General features: G+C 34.0%; 1 protein-coding gene across 6 annotated transcripts in view; it reads right to left on the reverse strand.

Annotated features, from left to right (window-relative positions):
- Positions 1-16,732, reverse strand: part of GGNBP2 (gametogenetin binding protein 2) — a 30,707-nt gene that overhangs the window by 11,177 nt on the left and 2,798 nt on the right. For 4 of the 6 annotated variants that reach the window (XM_016143342.2, XM_036222571.1, XM_036222572.1 and 1 more), the window contains 5 exons: positions 11,866-11,946; positions 10,031-10,284; positions 8,025-8,123; positions 4,188-4,313; positions 3,984-4,097 (listed from right to left, as the gene is read on the reverse strand). In XM_016143342.2, the coding sequence (XP_015998828.1) occupies positions 3,984-4,097; positions 4,188-4,313; positions 8,025-8,123; positions 10,031-10,284; positions 11,866-11,946 (674 nt within the window). The remainder of the gene's footprint in view (positions 1-3,983; positions 4,098-4,187; positions 4,314-8,024; positions 8,124-10,030; positions 10,285-11,865; positions 11,947-16,732) is intronic. The other 2 variants (XM_016143346.2, XM_016143345.2) reach the window with 1 other exon arrangement.

Raw genomic sequence — 16,732 nt, forward strand, 5'->3', positions numbered from 1 at the left:
AATCATTAAATAGACAACATATACATAGAAATGTGGTTTAAATAAGTGTATTTCTTCATTTTTGAATTCCTGAAACAAGGAAGAAATTGGTCTGGTGAAAAAGCCAGGTTCATAATATTAATAACTGCTTCTCTCAGATGATCACCTGTGGTAGATGAGAAAATTTTGATTTCTTTGATCTAAATTCCTCTCCTTAGGCAAGTTCATCTACCCCCATGGCTTTAGCTAACATATCTGACTCTCGACTCTACCCCTTGCCTAAGGGCCAGACTCATACTGAAAAATGGGGGACATCATAGATATCCAATAGGCAACACATTATACTCACTGTCCAAAACCAAGGGCCATACTGTTCCCGCCCTATGTCTCCTTCCATTCCTGTTAAGAACATCACCATTAACAAAGTCACCCGGAAAGGAAACAGTTAATTCCAACATCTCAGGTCCCCCGTTTAGGGTGGAATCAATTATAGGTCCATTCTTTTCAAATTTTTGTTATAAATCACCTAGACTGTTTTCTTAAAAAGCTGTTTCTCCTCTTCCTAGCTCTAATGCTTCTCTCATACCACAATAATTTTTAAAAAAACAAATCTAATTATCTCGCTCTCAATTTAAAAATCTTCTATCTAGAAATAAAATTCACACTCCTTATTAAGGCCTTTGGTGACTTCTTCCCTTACCCAACCTACTGTTTCCAGGCTTATTTCCCAAGATGCATTAGTTTAATACATACTTCTTTCTGGCCCAATAGTATATAACTGTGTTTCTTGAAATAAATATATGTTAAAATAGAGGCTCTATGCCACATGGTACACAGGCAATAATGTTGACAAGTTAAATAATTGTTTCAGTAAATGCTTCGAAGGACACAAAGAAATATATAAAAATTAACTCAAAATGGGTTAAAAGCTACAAATTAAGACCTGAAACCATAAAACTCCTAGAAGAAAACACGGGAGAAAAATTTCATGACATTGGAAGTGATAATTTCTTGGATATAACATCCAAAAAACAGGGAACAAAAGCAAAAATAAGGCAAATTTGACATTATCTAACTTAAAAACCTCTGTGTAGCAAAGGAAACAATCAATCCACTTAAAGACAACTAATGGAATATTTGTACCACATAATGGGTAAGGGAGTTAATGTCCAGAATACATAAAGAACCCCTACAACTCAATAACGAATTAAAAAAATGGGCAAAGGATGTGAATAGTCATTTCCCCAAAGAAGATATAACAAAAGGTTAACAAGTATATGAAAAGATGCTCAATATCATGAATCATTAGGGAACTGCAAATCAAAACCACACAATACCACCTCATACCCATTAGTATGGCCACTAGCAAAAAAATTACAAAATAGTAAGTGTTGGCAAGGATGTGGAGAAATTAAAACCATTGTGCACTGTTGGTGGAATTGGAAAATGGTGCTGCCAGTATGGCAAATGATATGGTATTTCCGCAAAAAAATTAAAACTAAAACCACTGTATGATCCAGCAATCCCACTTCTGGTTATATATCCAAAAGGCTTGAAAACAGGATCTCAAAGAGATATTTACGCACTACACACGCATGTTCACTGCAGCATTTTTCACAATAGTCAAGAAGGAAGAGCAACCTAAATGTCCACTGACAGATGAATGACTGATACAATGGAAAATCATTCAGTCTTAAAAAATACGGAAATTCTGTCACATGCTACAACATGAATGAAACTTGAGGACACTATGCTAAAGGAAATAAGCCAATCACAAAAAGACAAATATTGCATGATTCCACCTATGTAAATTATCTAAAGAAATCGAATTCACAGGAACAGAAAATAGAATGGTGGTTGTCAGGGGATGGGGCAAGGGTAAAAGGGGAGGAGTTGTTCAATAGATAGTTTCAGTCACACAAGATGAAAAAATTCTAGCAATCTACTGTATAACAATGTGTATATAGTTAACAATACTGTAATAGATTTAAAAACTGTTAAAAGGATAAATTTATATTACACGGGCTTTTTTTAACAATTAAAAAAATAGACATGGACACAAATAACAAATACTTCCACATTTTCAGGTTATAAATAATAAGTACATTTTCTAGTAAATAAAGGGTTAAATGTCATTCGGTAATAATAAAAAAACTTGAAATATTTTCCTCATATTTTATGGCTTCCATTTAGTAATTTAATATGTTTTGAGTATAATCAAAAGTAACCTAAGCACAAGTAAACAGCAATTTTAAATATTATATGAAAGCCAACAGAATGGGATTTTTCCTGTTTTCAAGAGTAACTCTGCACGTAAATTTAAAAAACATTTAAGGCAGAGATTTCAGTTTCTTAAGACCTCATTTCTAATACAGTAATGTACTACCATAATACTTAACTGGCCAAATTGTGTTAGTAAATTTTTATTATAAAGTGCTCAGAAAAGTCCACTAATGTAGAAGTGCCAAAAAGGTACATTATTTAAACATTTACAAATCAATTTCAACCGACTATAACACAAAAACTCAAACTGCACCAAACCAAACTAGATACACAGTAGTAACAAGGACTTGCAAATCTGGCACACAAACATTTACTATGTGCTTACTATGTGCAAGATACTGTTCTAAGTAAGCCTTACTATGTATCAAAAATCCCTACAACAAATTAATCTTATAAATCCTATGAGTACTATTATTAATTTGAAAAAAAAATTGAAGCACAGAAAAGTCAAGTAACTTATACAAAGTTATAATCAGTAGAACCCAGATTCAATGTAATCTCCCTTAATTCCTCTTAATTGTACTTCTCCCTACTCTTAAGATATTGATAAAATGCACTCTGCCTTCTTATAAACAACATAAAATATTGCCCCTAAAACACATAAAATATCTGTACCCATTATAGGAAACTCCAAAACAGTAGCTCTGGGGACTACTAATTTATTACCCCAAAAGTGTATCTTTTGGATGGACGGATTCAGTATTAAAATAGGAAGGAATCTATAATGGATCTATACATTTATATGTTTTACATCAATATAATTCCCCTCCAAAACTCCAAATAACTGACACAAATTTCTACTCTCTTGTGTATAATCAACCAAAAAAGCAAATAACAAAGTTTATAACTGAAAAAAGAAAAACACCTAATAAACTAAGTACACAGGTTAAGTCATTAGCTCATTGCCATACTAACACCAATCTTGATAATGCCAGTTTTTATCAATCACGTTTTCTAGAAGTGTCCCCAAAGTAACTATGTATATTTGTCCCAAGGTCAAAGAACACATAACCACAAACCCGACATGTGACAAACTTATATTAAAACAATACGACTCTCCCAAGAACGTCATCTCTAGATGGCTCCCTTACTAGTTTCCTTTCCTACTGCACTCTCCCCCTCCCTACAAATTTCCAAATGTTAATAACACTTAGAAAATTCCTCTCCCCCTCCCTATGAATTTCCAAATGTTAATAACACTTAGAAAATTCCTTTGTGAAGTAGTACACTAAAAAGAAAAATCTGAAGTTACTTTTATTTTATAGTACGTGAAACACACAAATTCCAACTCTATTTTTAGGTTTTGGCAATTATAGAAATACTTCAAAATATTACTAAGTGAAAGCTAATTTAATTTTCATTTTAAAAATGACATCATAAAATATTTCTACCACAAAAACAAGGAACACTAGAGTTTCCCAAGTGATTCAGTACACTTTACTTGATTCAGTCATTCTATGTTTCTTAAAAGGCTGACCTGGAACCAACAGGTAAAAGTTACAAGAAAACGATCATAAAAAAACGAGATGCTGGCTAAGAAGGCTAATACTGAGAGTCATCCCATAAAGGAACTGCCCACTCTAACATTAAGCTCTGCTTCGTTCCAGGCATTAATGGAAAGGCTGAAGCACAGGTATACGAAAGAGATCAGTAACAGGTCAGGCTGGATGACAAATAGCTAAGGAACCTTTCAACTACACCATGATGACCTTTACACTTACCTGTGTTTTCGCAGATATGTTTCTAGTGTTTCTAAAAGACAACTAGAGTCAATTAAAACAACTTCATCCCTGCATTCTTGGGACATGAGTTCCCATACGTCCATCCAACAACCTCTGCAGAAAGAAACAAATGTTAGTGAGAAGGAGAAATATATAAGGGTAAAAACATTTTAAAAGGCAGAGTAAAGGATTGCTTGATTTTACCTGGCTGTTCCCTGGAAAGGTCCATAATGGAAAATGATCCTACACTTGCTGTCCTTCCTGTGGTCTTCACTACTTCTCTTATCTGTACTTAACTTCTCTGAACTGACACTGCTACTGCTCCCTTCACTGTAGTACAGTATAGTACAAAGCTTAGTGACACTGAGATAATCTGAAGAAATAATTGCTATAGTCTATATTAAAGATCATGAACTCTTTAATACATTAAGATATTAGTAGAATAAGTTTACAAATTTGTATATATAATTACATATTCATTTTAACCATATTAAAATGTTAAACATGTGCTCTTATCTTTATATAAAAACTCTTGCTCAACTATTAAGATTACCTGATACAATTTAACAACATTTATATTAAGATAGCAACTGGTTAATATACTAAACATTTTATGAGCAAATGTACTTGGAATGTTTTAGTCAAAAGAGCTGAAAAATTATATTTTCATCTATAAACATGGATCAATATCCCACAAATTGAAAATTATAACAAGTTTTGATCTACTCAATGTGATTTTATAGCTAGTCCATGGCAACAAAACTCTATCTACCTTCACATTTACAAGTAGCTGGGAAAGTCACAGGTTAATTTATAGTAAATAAATTTTTATATTTACTAAAATAAAAAAGCAACTACAGTGAACACTTTACACAGCCTAAATTAGCAATAAGTACTATACAAATAAGTTTTTAAAAACTTACTAAAAATTTCCCAGACTCTCCCTCCCCCACAGGTTTCAATGTGGCGCTGGTCATGCATTTTGCTTTGCTGCAGATGTGCATTCCAAGAGTAATGTGTGTCTATATTCCATTCAAGGATAGTCTTCTTGATTTTTCATGATTCTGAACTGGCTCCTGCCTGTTCTTCTGTAGGTCTCACTACAGTCCTAGAAATCCATTACCTTGGATGCTTGAGATGGAAAACCTCTGAATCTTTACTTAATCTACTCTATATAACTAAATAGGTATTTCTCAGCCCCCTGCCCACCATATAAGGTCAGACATACAATTTAGCTCTCCATTCCTTCTCATAAGGGCTCAGGCCACGGTCCAGTGCTTCTAATTTTTGAAACAAATCCTTAACTCCTGCTCTGCCTTCCATGTTGCATCCTTCTACTCTCAACTCCCATATTTACTCTTATTCTAAATATACTTGAATGATCTATAAAGTCCTAAAGCTGAGTAACTTTCACACTCAATTTGTCATAACTGAGGAAAAGGTTCATGAAATCAGAGCTGGGGAATGATTATTCTATCATCAGGATATAAAAGCATTACTCTAAGAACAGCTTTAAAAAAAAAATTCTACAGCTCGAATCAAGATTTTATCCATAATCTCTCCAGACCAAATGTCTTTATATCACTCCTTCTGTTCAAGTTGAAGCTTTCTGAAAAAGAACTCTTTCCACTTCCCTGTTTTACTCCCACCTTTCACTCACAACTTAATCCATTACCTTACACTGCATTCACTTTTCTACTCATTCTGATCTGGATTCTGCTTCCACTGAACTACAGATCTGCTCATTGAAATTACCAATAATCTCAGTGTTGAGGTCCTTGATGACTCTGTAGCATTCAACATAGCTGACCAGACCCTTCTGAAACATTTTCCCCTTGGCTTCCTTCTACCTCTATAGCCACTTTTTCCTCAGGTTTCTTTACTGGCTTTTCTAATATTAAACTGAATTCCTCAACATTCTTCTCTTTTACTCTTCCTCTTAAGTGATCTTATATACATTCTCTCAGGTAATCAATCACCAACTACAGGTCTGTAATTCTGGCCTAGACCTTTCTTTTGGATCTCAAACTTACTCCTAGACGAAAACTTGGGTTTACTTAGAGAATACTCTAAGAAAGGCTGAGCTGGATTGATGCAACTGATTAGGCTGAAACCTAATTATATTATTCTTTCCCTGGAGAAAGTCTAAACAGAAAAAGAGGGGAACAGTAGAAGTATATAAAATGGAAAGTCACAGGAGCATATAACGGAAGCAACCATCCAAAGTGGAGAAGGAGACTTGGCTAAGCAGACTATACTTCCTGGGCTGCTCTGCATATGGTATGTGGGAATTACTGAAGCTACCTTAGGAGACAACGCTTAAGGTAGACTAACTCCACTCATTCTCTTCCATAATTCACCAAACAAGCTTCTAACACATTTGGCATCCCATGTGGTGGGACTATAGCTGAAGGGGGATGTGATGGCTGTGGAGGTTTGTTTTTTAAGCTGAAAGATAGGAAAACATAGCTGCATGTCAATTTAATAAAAATAGATCATTGATGACAGTCAGTGAGAACAAGAGAGGAGATATAATCCAGAGCAAAAGTGGAAGGACTGGTCTTTGAAGAAGGGTGGCAATGAGCACAGATGTGTAAGATGTTAGGATATCTGTTGCTTTTAGTTGCTCAATGAAGAATCTGCCTAACGAAAAATCAAAGGCAAGCTATTATTGTATCATCCTACTCTGTGACTGGAGCCAACAAATCATTCAGGAAAGGTTAATGTCTAATGAGAAACTGAGCCTGAATTCTGTATTCACAAAGTCAGGAATTCTCTAATGATACTGGTAAATCAGGTACGTGAAATAATTATCTTTAGATAAACCACTTTAGGTTGCTGAAGAACTTCACTGGGTTCAGAGTATTCTCGCATTTAGATACCATGTAATGTGTGGTTCTTATTTGAATCCCGATTCTAACAAATCAATGTAGAAAGACATTTTTTTGAGACAGTTGGGGAAATCTAAATATAAAGTGAGTAGTAGATTATTATAGTTAATTTTGTCAGGTGTTAAAATTGCAGTCGTTAAGAAAGAAAATGTCCATATATTTAGAGATATGTATGCATATATGTAGGAGTGAAAGAATTTGATGCCTAAATCTTGCTATAAAATGCTTCGGCAAAGAAAAAGGCAGATAAAACAAATATGGCAAACCTTGATAATTACTACTGAATCTGAATGAAGGCATTTGGGCAGAGGGAAATCCTTATATAGTCTATTCTTCTATGTGTGTGATAGTTTTCATAATAAAATTTTTAAAATATTTATTTTTGTTCCTAATTATAGAAGGAAAAAAACCCAAAAACTTTATTAATAGATTAACACACAACCAGCTTATTATCAGGTCTTTCTGCCAGACAGAAACATGTCTACAACAATGGTGTCAACACTATTAATGAGATATTCAAAACTAACTTTTAAAATTAATTCAGTAGTTTACATCATCCCTTTCTCTCCAAAAGTTACTTCTTAGAAACTCCCTTCAAATTCTATGACTTCTCCTTACCACCTACAACCCTAAGCAATTTTGTAGAGGGCAACCATGACACTGTGCTGGGAGATGGGGGCAGAAGCAGCCTTGGGCATTGTAGCACCTAACCAAGAAGAAAACTGTAAATTAGTTACATAAATAAACATTGTTATAACTGAGTCAAGCCTTTTTTTTAATCCTTGATAAATTATTAGGGAGACTTAGAGAAGAGAAGACAAGAAAAATAATTTATGCCTATTATGTAAATCAAAGAATATCACTACTTTGGACAACTTAATATTGGCTACATAAATTTCCACAAAGATCTCCACCTCTTTCCTCTGAAACATGGTATATATAAAAAACTTTTAAAAAAGTAAACCTATACTGAGACCCTATAAGTAACAAAAAAAGGCCTACAGAAGTAGGAAACATTTATTTTGAACTTTGTTATAGTGTAACCAATTAATGCAAGAAAACTAGCAGTGTGGGAGTCTTTTAATACTAATATAATCAACATTTATAATCTTAACAATGACAAAACATCTTGATATTCAATTCTACTTACCCCAAAGGTTTTGGTTTATGCGTATCTAAGGAGTGCAACTGACATCTCTTGTTCTTTTTACTTTTTGGAATAGCATCTATCATGTCATTTAGTTTGGACCTAATTAAAAATAAACCATTAAAGGTTGGATTATTCATTTTTCTTTAAAATTTTCAAAATATCTTTTACTGCTTTTTTGTAAAAAGTATAAAATATTATAGACACATCACTTACTTTGAAAATTTCTCCTCAAATTATAACTCCAAAGAGTCTGTACACCTGTCTTCCCATTCCATTCTCAGTCTGTCAAAATGTTGAAAGAGACCTGCTCTATTCAAAATACTCTTTTCCCCAGACTGCATCTCTCATTCATCCTTGTATCTGCACTTTATCTAGCAGTGTACCTGGCACTCAAATATTTTGACTGATTGCTACCTCTCAGCCACCTTACCTTGTCCAAACATTATCTAAATACACAAATTATCCTGGATGAGGTGCCAACAGAAATTTTATGCAAGCATAAAAACATGTACAACTAATATCTACATCCAGTATCCAACTAATCAGCAAAGCTTGTATACTGTAACTTTTAAATATATCCAGAATCAAATCACTTCTCAGCACCTCCACCCTTGTCCAACCTGCCTCTCTAGCTTAGACAACTGCAATAGCTGGCCTCCCAAAAGGTCTCCTTGCTTCTATCTTTTGCCCTTACATTCTAAGGCTTCACTTAGCAGTTGGAGTGATCTTTCCACTACAAAACTCACATTCTGTTATTTCTGTTGAAAACCCCTCCAAAGCTTCTTTTATCAGGCAGAGTAAAAATCCAAAGTCTCTACTACTACCTTTAAAGAGGAAAGCGCCCAGGTTTGGTCCTTGGACCTCTTTTCCTATTAATATTTTCCCTGTGGTACTCATCTCTCAACTCATGGGTTTAAATTACATATACATATATAGGTAGACATATACTACATACTATATATATTTTATATACTATAGTTCAAATACTGTATTTAGTTTAAATACTATACATATATATGCTGATGACACAAACTTACATCTTTAGGCCAGACCTCTCTGAACTCTACATCTACTTTAGATGCCCAATTGGTATCTAAAACTTAACATATCCACACTTGAGCTCTGCAAAATTGCTCCCCACAGTCCTACTCATCTCAGTAATGAAAAACATCTGTCCTATTCTTAAGACCCCCAAATCTCAGCTTCATCCTTGATATCCTCCTCCATATCCAATCTATCCAAAAATCCTGCTGGCTCATTCCTCAAAATACGTCCAGGACCCAAACATTTCTCCTCTGCAGCCACAATACTGTTATCTCTCACATGGATTAGTAAACAGCCTGTTTCTCTGTCCTTCCACCACTCTTCCACTCAGTTTCAATACAAAGGTCAGAGGAAGCCAAATTTCAAGTCAGACCAGGTCACTCCTCTGCTCAAAATCCTCCCAAATCTTCCAGTTTCACTCAGAGTAAAAAGGAAAAAAAAAAAAAAAAAAAAAAAGACCTCAGGATGGCACTACATAATTGGTCCTCCTCTGACCTCATTTTTTATTAGTTCTTTTCATTCACCTGGTTCCAGTCACAATGGCTTCCTTGCTGTTCTTCAAACATGCCAGGAAAACTAACCTTTGAACCTTTACACTTGCTGCTCCCTTTCTGCCTTCCCTCAGATATCTACATGGTTCACTCACTCGCTTCATTCAAGTCTAATAGTCAATGTTATTTTATCAGCAGAATCATCCTCCATATTAATTCCACCCACTCTTTCTCTATCTTTCTTACTGGTTTTTCTTCATAATATCATAACTGACAAATTATGTATTTGCTTATTGCTTGCCTTTCTCCACATGAAAAGAGATATTTTATAGTCACTGGTACATAGAAGTTACTCAATAAAATGGTTGAATTTGGGCTCAAGCTTTGCCCTGACCAAATTTAGAAATGCTACCACTGTCACCCAGTTTAAAAATTTTAACAAACCCATTTTTCCTAATTAATTATACTTACCCATGTACATAAAATAATGTATAAAGCTTCTTTGCATCAGTCATGCAGCTTCGAGTAACAGATAGGACTCCCTTTGGCCCTACTGTCAGGGGTTCAAGGGCAGGATTTCCAGACTCTACAAGCTGGGAAAAGAGGCGCTCCACACTACGACGACAACCAACACATGGGACAAGCTGAGAAAGTGCACTCAAGACTTCACGTGATGTCACCACCATGGCAATACTTAGATCTTGTTGCTTAAGCATACTATGTCGCTGAAAAAAAGAGGGAAAGAAAAATGAAGAGGAATCCCCAAGAAAAATATAAAATTACTTTCACTACAACTTCTGGTTGCTATCCCTGTGCATTACGTACAACCTGGGCAGGGTTTGCCACCTCTATCTGTAACTGAGTCAGAAAGGTAAGTCAGTCAGTCAGCCTTGTCCATACTGTACTAAGTTTGCTATACAGAAACCTCTGCTCTAGAATTTAGGGTATAAAAGGCTCTGCTTCGGATGTCAGGGCTAAGCAGTATGTGTGCCAGCATAGCAAAAAGAAGGATTGCATCTGGAAATTTAGCACTTGTTCAGTGAGTATTAAGCTTAGTATTCTTGCTTAAAATAAAAAAGTTTTTAAAGGGAAGAAAAGAAATAAGAATAAAGATACAATGCAGCTTTACCACATCTCAATTTTTAGCAATACGTTGTTAGCTCCAGGAACCATGTTAGGATGGTGATCATGTAGAGCAGCAACTCTCAACCAGATGTGTTATGGATTAGTGGGAGAGAACAAGGCCTATGTTACCTACGTAGAAGCCTACGAGTGAGTAGTAACTAAAATGCTGGTGCACAGGAATGTTATCTGTTGGTTATGACGAGGAAGAAAAATGACTAAGAACCACAGCTGCAGAGAAATGGGCAAAACTCTAGTAAATAACTCCTGCCTGGCTGGAATTATAGTTATGCTACAAATAACGCCTCCAGCTTTACTAAAAACAGATGGGAAAATAAGATAACTCCCAAGAAGGATTTTTCTCATAGTTACCGTTAACCATTCATTCAAAATTTTCTCCAATAGTAGAAATAGAGTGTTGAAATAAATTAACAATTTATCTTCCATTATCTTGATTATATATAGTGTATTTATAAAGTACTATATTGCTCCAGAATAAAAATAAGAAAGTCCACAATAAAGGATTAACTTTTAATTACTTGAATAAAACAATTATTACAGAAAAAACCCCAACAAAGTCTCAATGAGAAGTTGTATTCCTTATCTTTAAAAAACAGGAAAGATCACCTGGTGAAGTTAAAGCCTTACGGACATGTAAAATGATAACATAACACTACTGAATCTCCTTCTCATGACAGGTACATAAATATATCCACTGTAGTAACAGTGAAAAAAACTGCAATTTCAGTGCAATCTTAAGACCTAAAAAGCCCTAATTAAAACAAAAACTTGGGGCTAAAATTTTAAATGACTTTAAAACACACTCATACACACACACACATAAACACACCATTTAAAGGTAAATATCATCTCACTTTTTTCCCCTCTCTATAATTTCCCCTTCTACTTCCACCCCTGACCTATGGATGTTGCCATTTCCCCTTAAGAGCTGGATCTCTGAAGGTAGGGTGTCTCCTCCCACACACTAGCGGCGTGCACCTGGGGCCTGGCGCACCCAGAGTATGGTCCATGGCTCCACCTGGGGTGCGAACCCAGGACCTTCTGCATGTAAAGCACACATGCTAACCACTACACTATGGAGCCACCCCTTATCATATTTCACTTTTATGTGGAATCTAAAGAAAATAAAGAAAACAAAGAAGCTTGAGTTTTAAAACTATTACCTGAATGAACTGCTTCAGTTGTGCACCATTATTTTGATGCCCATCAAGATTTAACACATTGTCAGGAAATTCCATCACCATCTTAACATGCAAAAGAATAAAAATCAATTAATTTATATTCTTCGAATACATAATACAGACCATTATATAAACTCCTAGGACAAAAGTAGACCCCCCAAAGCCAGATCTCCACCACCTGCCATCTTGCCCTCTTCCAACTTAAAAAAAAAAAAAAAAAAATCCAAGTTATACAAGTTTCTAAAGCCAGAAATAGTATCTAGGACCAAGAACACTGAAGTCATGCAAACATGAGTTCAAATCCCAGCTCTACCACTTATAAACTATACCATAACTCTGAGCAAGTTACTTAACCTGTCTGGATTTTCAGCCTCATTTGTAAAATGAGATATGCAATAATTTTTAATATCTCTCAGAGTGGGTTGTGACAAATTATATTTAAAAGTGTTTTTGCAGTGTTCAATAATAATGGCATTTAATAAGTAAAATGACCTGATATTTCACATTAAAACACCCTGACATTTTTAGTTATTCCTCTTAATGGAATATAGTAAATCATATAATGTGAATGACCACATACGTATGTACAGTCATTTACATTATAATTATTTGTATATAATGTATATAATATATATACATAAAGTACTCAGAACAGTACTTGGTACATAGTAAATGTCTGCTCTAATTATAAACAAAATGATACACAGAGATATTCAATTATCAAAACTTACTACCAGAGAAAGAGGAATATTAAAAAGCTTAAAGATGTTTCGGGATGTCAGATAATGAGGAATTAGTAATTAGCACATTTCAATGATCTGTGACACTACTAATATTAAAAAGTACCATATTTATGTACCACTAGGAAGGAGCTATTATAATCAGGATGTCACCAAATCAGAGAAGCAACCCAATTTCCAGAGATGTTAAAAAAAAGTCTGTCTTCAAAACAATGAAATAAAGTAACATATTTATATCTTAACTAAAACATTGTTAAAAGTATTAAACATACTGTGCTAGGACAAACTTCTATTTCCAGATGAAGATGACAAGGGCCCACAAACTCCTACACGCCAAGAGTGAAGTCAGATAAGGAGACCCATTTGGTGCAAAAATAAAATGCTAAAAAATCTCACGCAGTTGAATGTGATCTTAAGGAGATTCCTCCACCAACCAGCATCAAAATGACCTGCTTCCTTAATGGAGGTGACCATTTTTTCCTCCTCCACATTAGAAATGAGAGCCTTAAAAGATATTTGTTCTAACAATAAACTGAAGACTGAATAACCAAGTGTAAGTGTAAGCAATATTTATATTTTTTCTGGATTTGATAAGGTGAAAACACTAGATATGTGAAGTAGAGAGAGCATCTGCTAAGGATGGACAATGATGCAAATACAGACTCAAGAATCCAGAGGACTTCATCGTATTTCACAGAACCACAAACCACATGTACAATATGATTCAAATATCTGCATATTTTCTTACAGAAAAATAAATAATTTATTAGATGTAGCTATCTCTACACAGTGAAAAAACGGATGACTTTTTTTATGTGTTCCTATCTTTCCCAAATTTATTACAATGCACAAACACTACTTACTATGAGGGGAAACTTAGTGTTCTTTGCTTCCAAGTCTATATACATTATACCATGTTCAGAGACATACTTCCATCTCAATAGCTTTTACTGTTCTGGAAGTTTCTTCTTCCATACTTACAGACTATTATGTCCAAGTCTCAGTGTCAAGGATCAACTGTCCAATTTTCAGGTCTTTCAACTTCTTTCTAGTTTTCACTCTCATAATCTTATTAATATCTCCAAAGAGTGGTGGTAATAATAAAGACAATTAATGTAGCTTCATATATACTAGGCATTGTACTAGGCACTTTCATATTTTAACTTATCAATAGTACAAAGTGAAACTGATTATTAGCCCACTTTAATAATGTAGCTCTAAATGGACTGGTAAGGATGACTGAAATTAGTGGGTAAAATAGCTAATGATCTATACTACCCACAGTATTTACCATATTTAATAATCTACTGAAATTTTAAAAAACATTTAATAATCCTGGTTTTAGAAATCTTGGTTCATGAAAACCAGTAAAAGAATAAAAATAGTTAATAGTACAATTAACTCACATTGTTTTCTGAAATCACCACATGGTTTAAAACTCAAAGTTAACTGTCAGGTCTTAAAAAAAGGTGTAAGATAAACTTTTAAAGCCATGTAAGTCAACAGAACACTGCAGATCATTCTAAATCTACCATTTAAGCAACTAACACCTTAATTTGCATGTTCACTTGCTTGATACAGATATATGCCATTTCCCCACATATCAATTGCCACCATAACAAAATTAAGACAATTACTTATACTATTTTAACATTAAAGCTATCAAGGTCTCTCTCATCTGGTTCATAGGCAAAATCCTAAATTCTGACTCTGTGTAAGTAAATTATTATCTGAACAACTATATTGCTTTAATAATTAAAAGTAGGTATCAAAGAATATATCTAACATATTGAGACCTACTGGTTGACCTTTATAAAATATATGTAATTTGGTAAATAATACTTGCTTTAAATATATAAAATATATGTAATTTGGTAAATAATACTTGCTTTAAAATTTTTCTAAAAGAAAAACCCCTCATTTAAGATCATTTAATTTTCACCTTAACAAGCATAGATAAATGTCAAGATTAGGTCTATTACTGTGTCTTTCTTGGATTTTGTTGGCTTGGATAATACTAAATTCTCTTGTACTTACTCTATACCACCCTGGTTAGAAACACTGCATTCACACTGAATTCCTCTGTCCTTGCCCTTAAAAAATTTAGGATAATGGGATTTTTTTTACCTTGCTTTTTTCTGGCCAATCACTATATGCTTAATGTTAAGAGATGACAATTAAAAAGGGGGAAAAAGAAAAAAGGGAATACAAAGAGGATAGTAGCACTTTTTTCCCCCATTCTTTAAAACCACTTCCTTGACTTGATCTTCGGATTCTAAGTTACCTAAAGGAAGACAGTCATGTAAAATATTTCAGGTGTGGTTTCACAGAGGAATCATTAGTGTTCAGCTTAATGATGAGGTTGCCTATCCATACCTAGCCAAAAATAGAACGAGTCATTGTCCAGCAATTATTGCTTTATAAAGTTTATTGAATCCATTACCTACTTTCACCTGTATCTGTCCCGGTTTCTCCTGACCACAATAATCTGTTTTTTAAAACATTCTCATAAGCTCTAACCAACAATATTAAGTTTATATTTATTAAAAACCACTGTCACTTTAGTTTTGCTTTTTTACGTCTTTATCCTCACAGCTATTTGTAACATCTTTCATCTTTGCTAAAATTAATTATTTAATCAAGAGTTGAAAGAAAACATTAAATACAAACTTTTAATAAATGCTAAACACCGAATTCCCAAGTGGCAATGCTACCATTTATTATCTTTTTAAAGTCTCCGTTAAGAAACCCTTATCAGAGTTTGAGTCCATTTAGATTGGTCTTAATTCAGAGGGGAAACTGCATTCTATAAATATTGTAGCAATTTGACAGTATGTATCAAGAACTTTATAAAAGGTTCTTATCCTTGATCCTGTAACTGTATTTCCAAAAGCCTGAGGAAAAAAAAATTTTAATGCAAAGATTTATGCATTATTTATATTCTTACAGTATTATTTACAGCAGAAACTAGAACTGCTTCTATGTCCAACAGAGAATGATTAAATTATGTAAAGTCACACAACAAATATATTATAGGACTATTAAAGCTGTTTAAACATGGCAAGAAAAAAATATTCTCAACATTACATTTAATGAAAAAAGATATAAAATGTTAAGAATGCACATCAACTCTGCATCTATGTGTGTCTGCGACTCGCATTACACCAAATGCTGCTGTATGCTTAGTTATCTCTGGGAAGGAAGGAAAGAATAATTTGCTTTGTTTTGTGATTATTTTTCAAGATCATTTAAAAAGCAGTATATAGTTTCATTTCATGAACTTTTTTAAGTACTCAAAAATTGTAATTCTTCAAAGATGTCTCTTAAATCTTTTCTGTCCATCTTATTTTACAATGCTAGTAACACTAAAAAGCATTTTTGCCATATAGCATGCCACTTTCCTAAATATTCCACCAACTTATTTGGAATTATCTCAAATACATGTACACCAGCACTGTACTCAAGTATTCGAACCCACTAAACTGGGCCTTTTTAATGTGGATGCAACATATCAAATAAGATGCTACTTCCTCACATACAAGCTTCTTAGTTTCATTTTACAAATACAATTTAAAATTGCCAGATTAAGACTACAACTTTCAGCTTCTGTCACTAAAATAATAAACGTTTGTAACTGATTTGTAAACACTGTAACTAGACTTAACATCTAGGAGCTAACAAGATACTAGACTACCAAAAATAAAGGTATCATAATGTTTCCAATATGCATCACCTATGGACCCTAAAACAAAATCCAAACCAAATGTTAACTTCAGGCATACACTACCATCAAACTATCAATGGACCAGTGCAGAGCATAAATCTCTGCTCTTCTCTCCCTCTTTCCCAACAGGTGTTGTTTGCTCTGCATTCTTCCTTTAAGTAATATTTGGTAGAATGGTTCTGAAACTTGCTTCCCTAACTATAATGCATTCTTAACAAGAATTTTCACTAACCAGCATTCAATGACTGTGCAAAAGTTTCAAGACAAAGCAATAGTCCCACTCATTCCCCAGTGATAAAAACCCTTCCAAAGCAAAGAAAACTGCACCCTTTCCTAAATAAAATGCTATTTTTGCGGTATTTAAATTAAGCCTACACTTTATTTG

Source organism: Rousettus aegyptiacus, unplaced genomic scaffold (genome assembly GCF_014176215.1).
Source record: "Rousettus aegyptiacus isolate mRouAeg1 unplaced genomic scaffold, mRouAeg1.p scaffold_m13_p_6, whole genome shotgun sequence".
Taxonomy (NCBI): domain Eukaryota; kingdom Metazoa; phylum Chordata; class Mammalia; order Chiroptera; family Pteropodidae; genus Rousettus; species Rousettus aegyptiacus.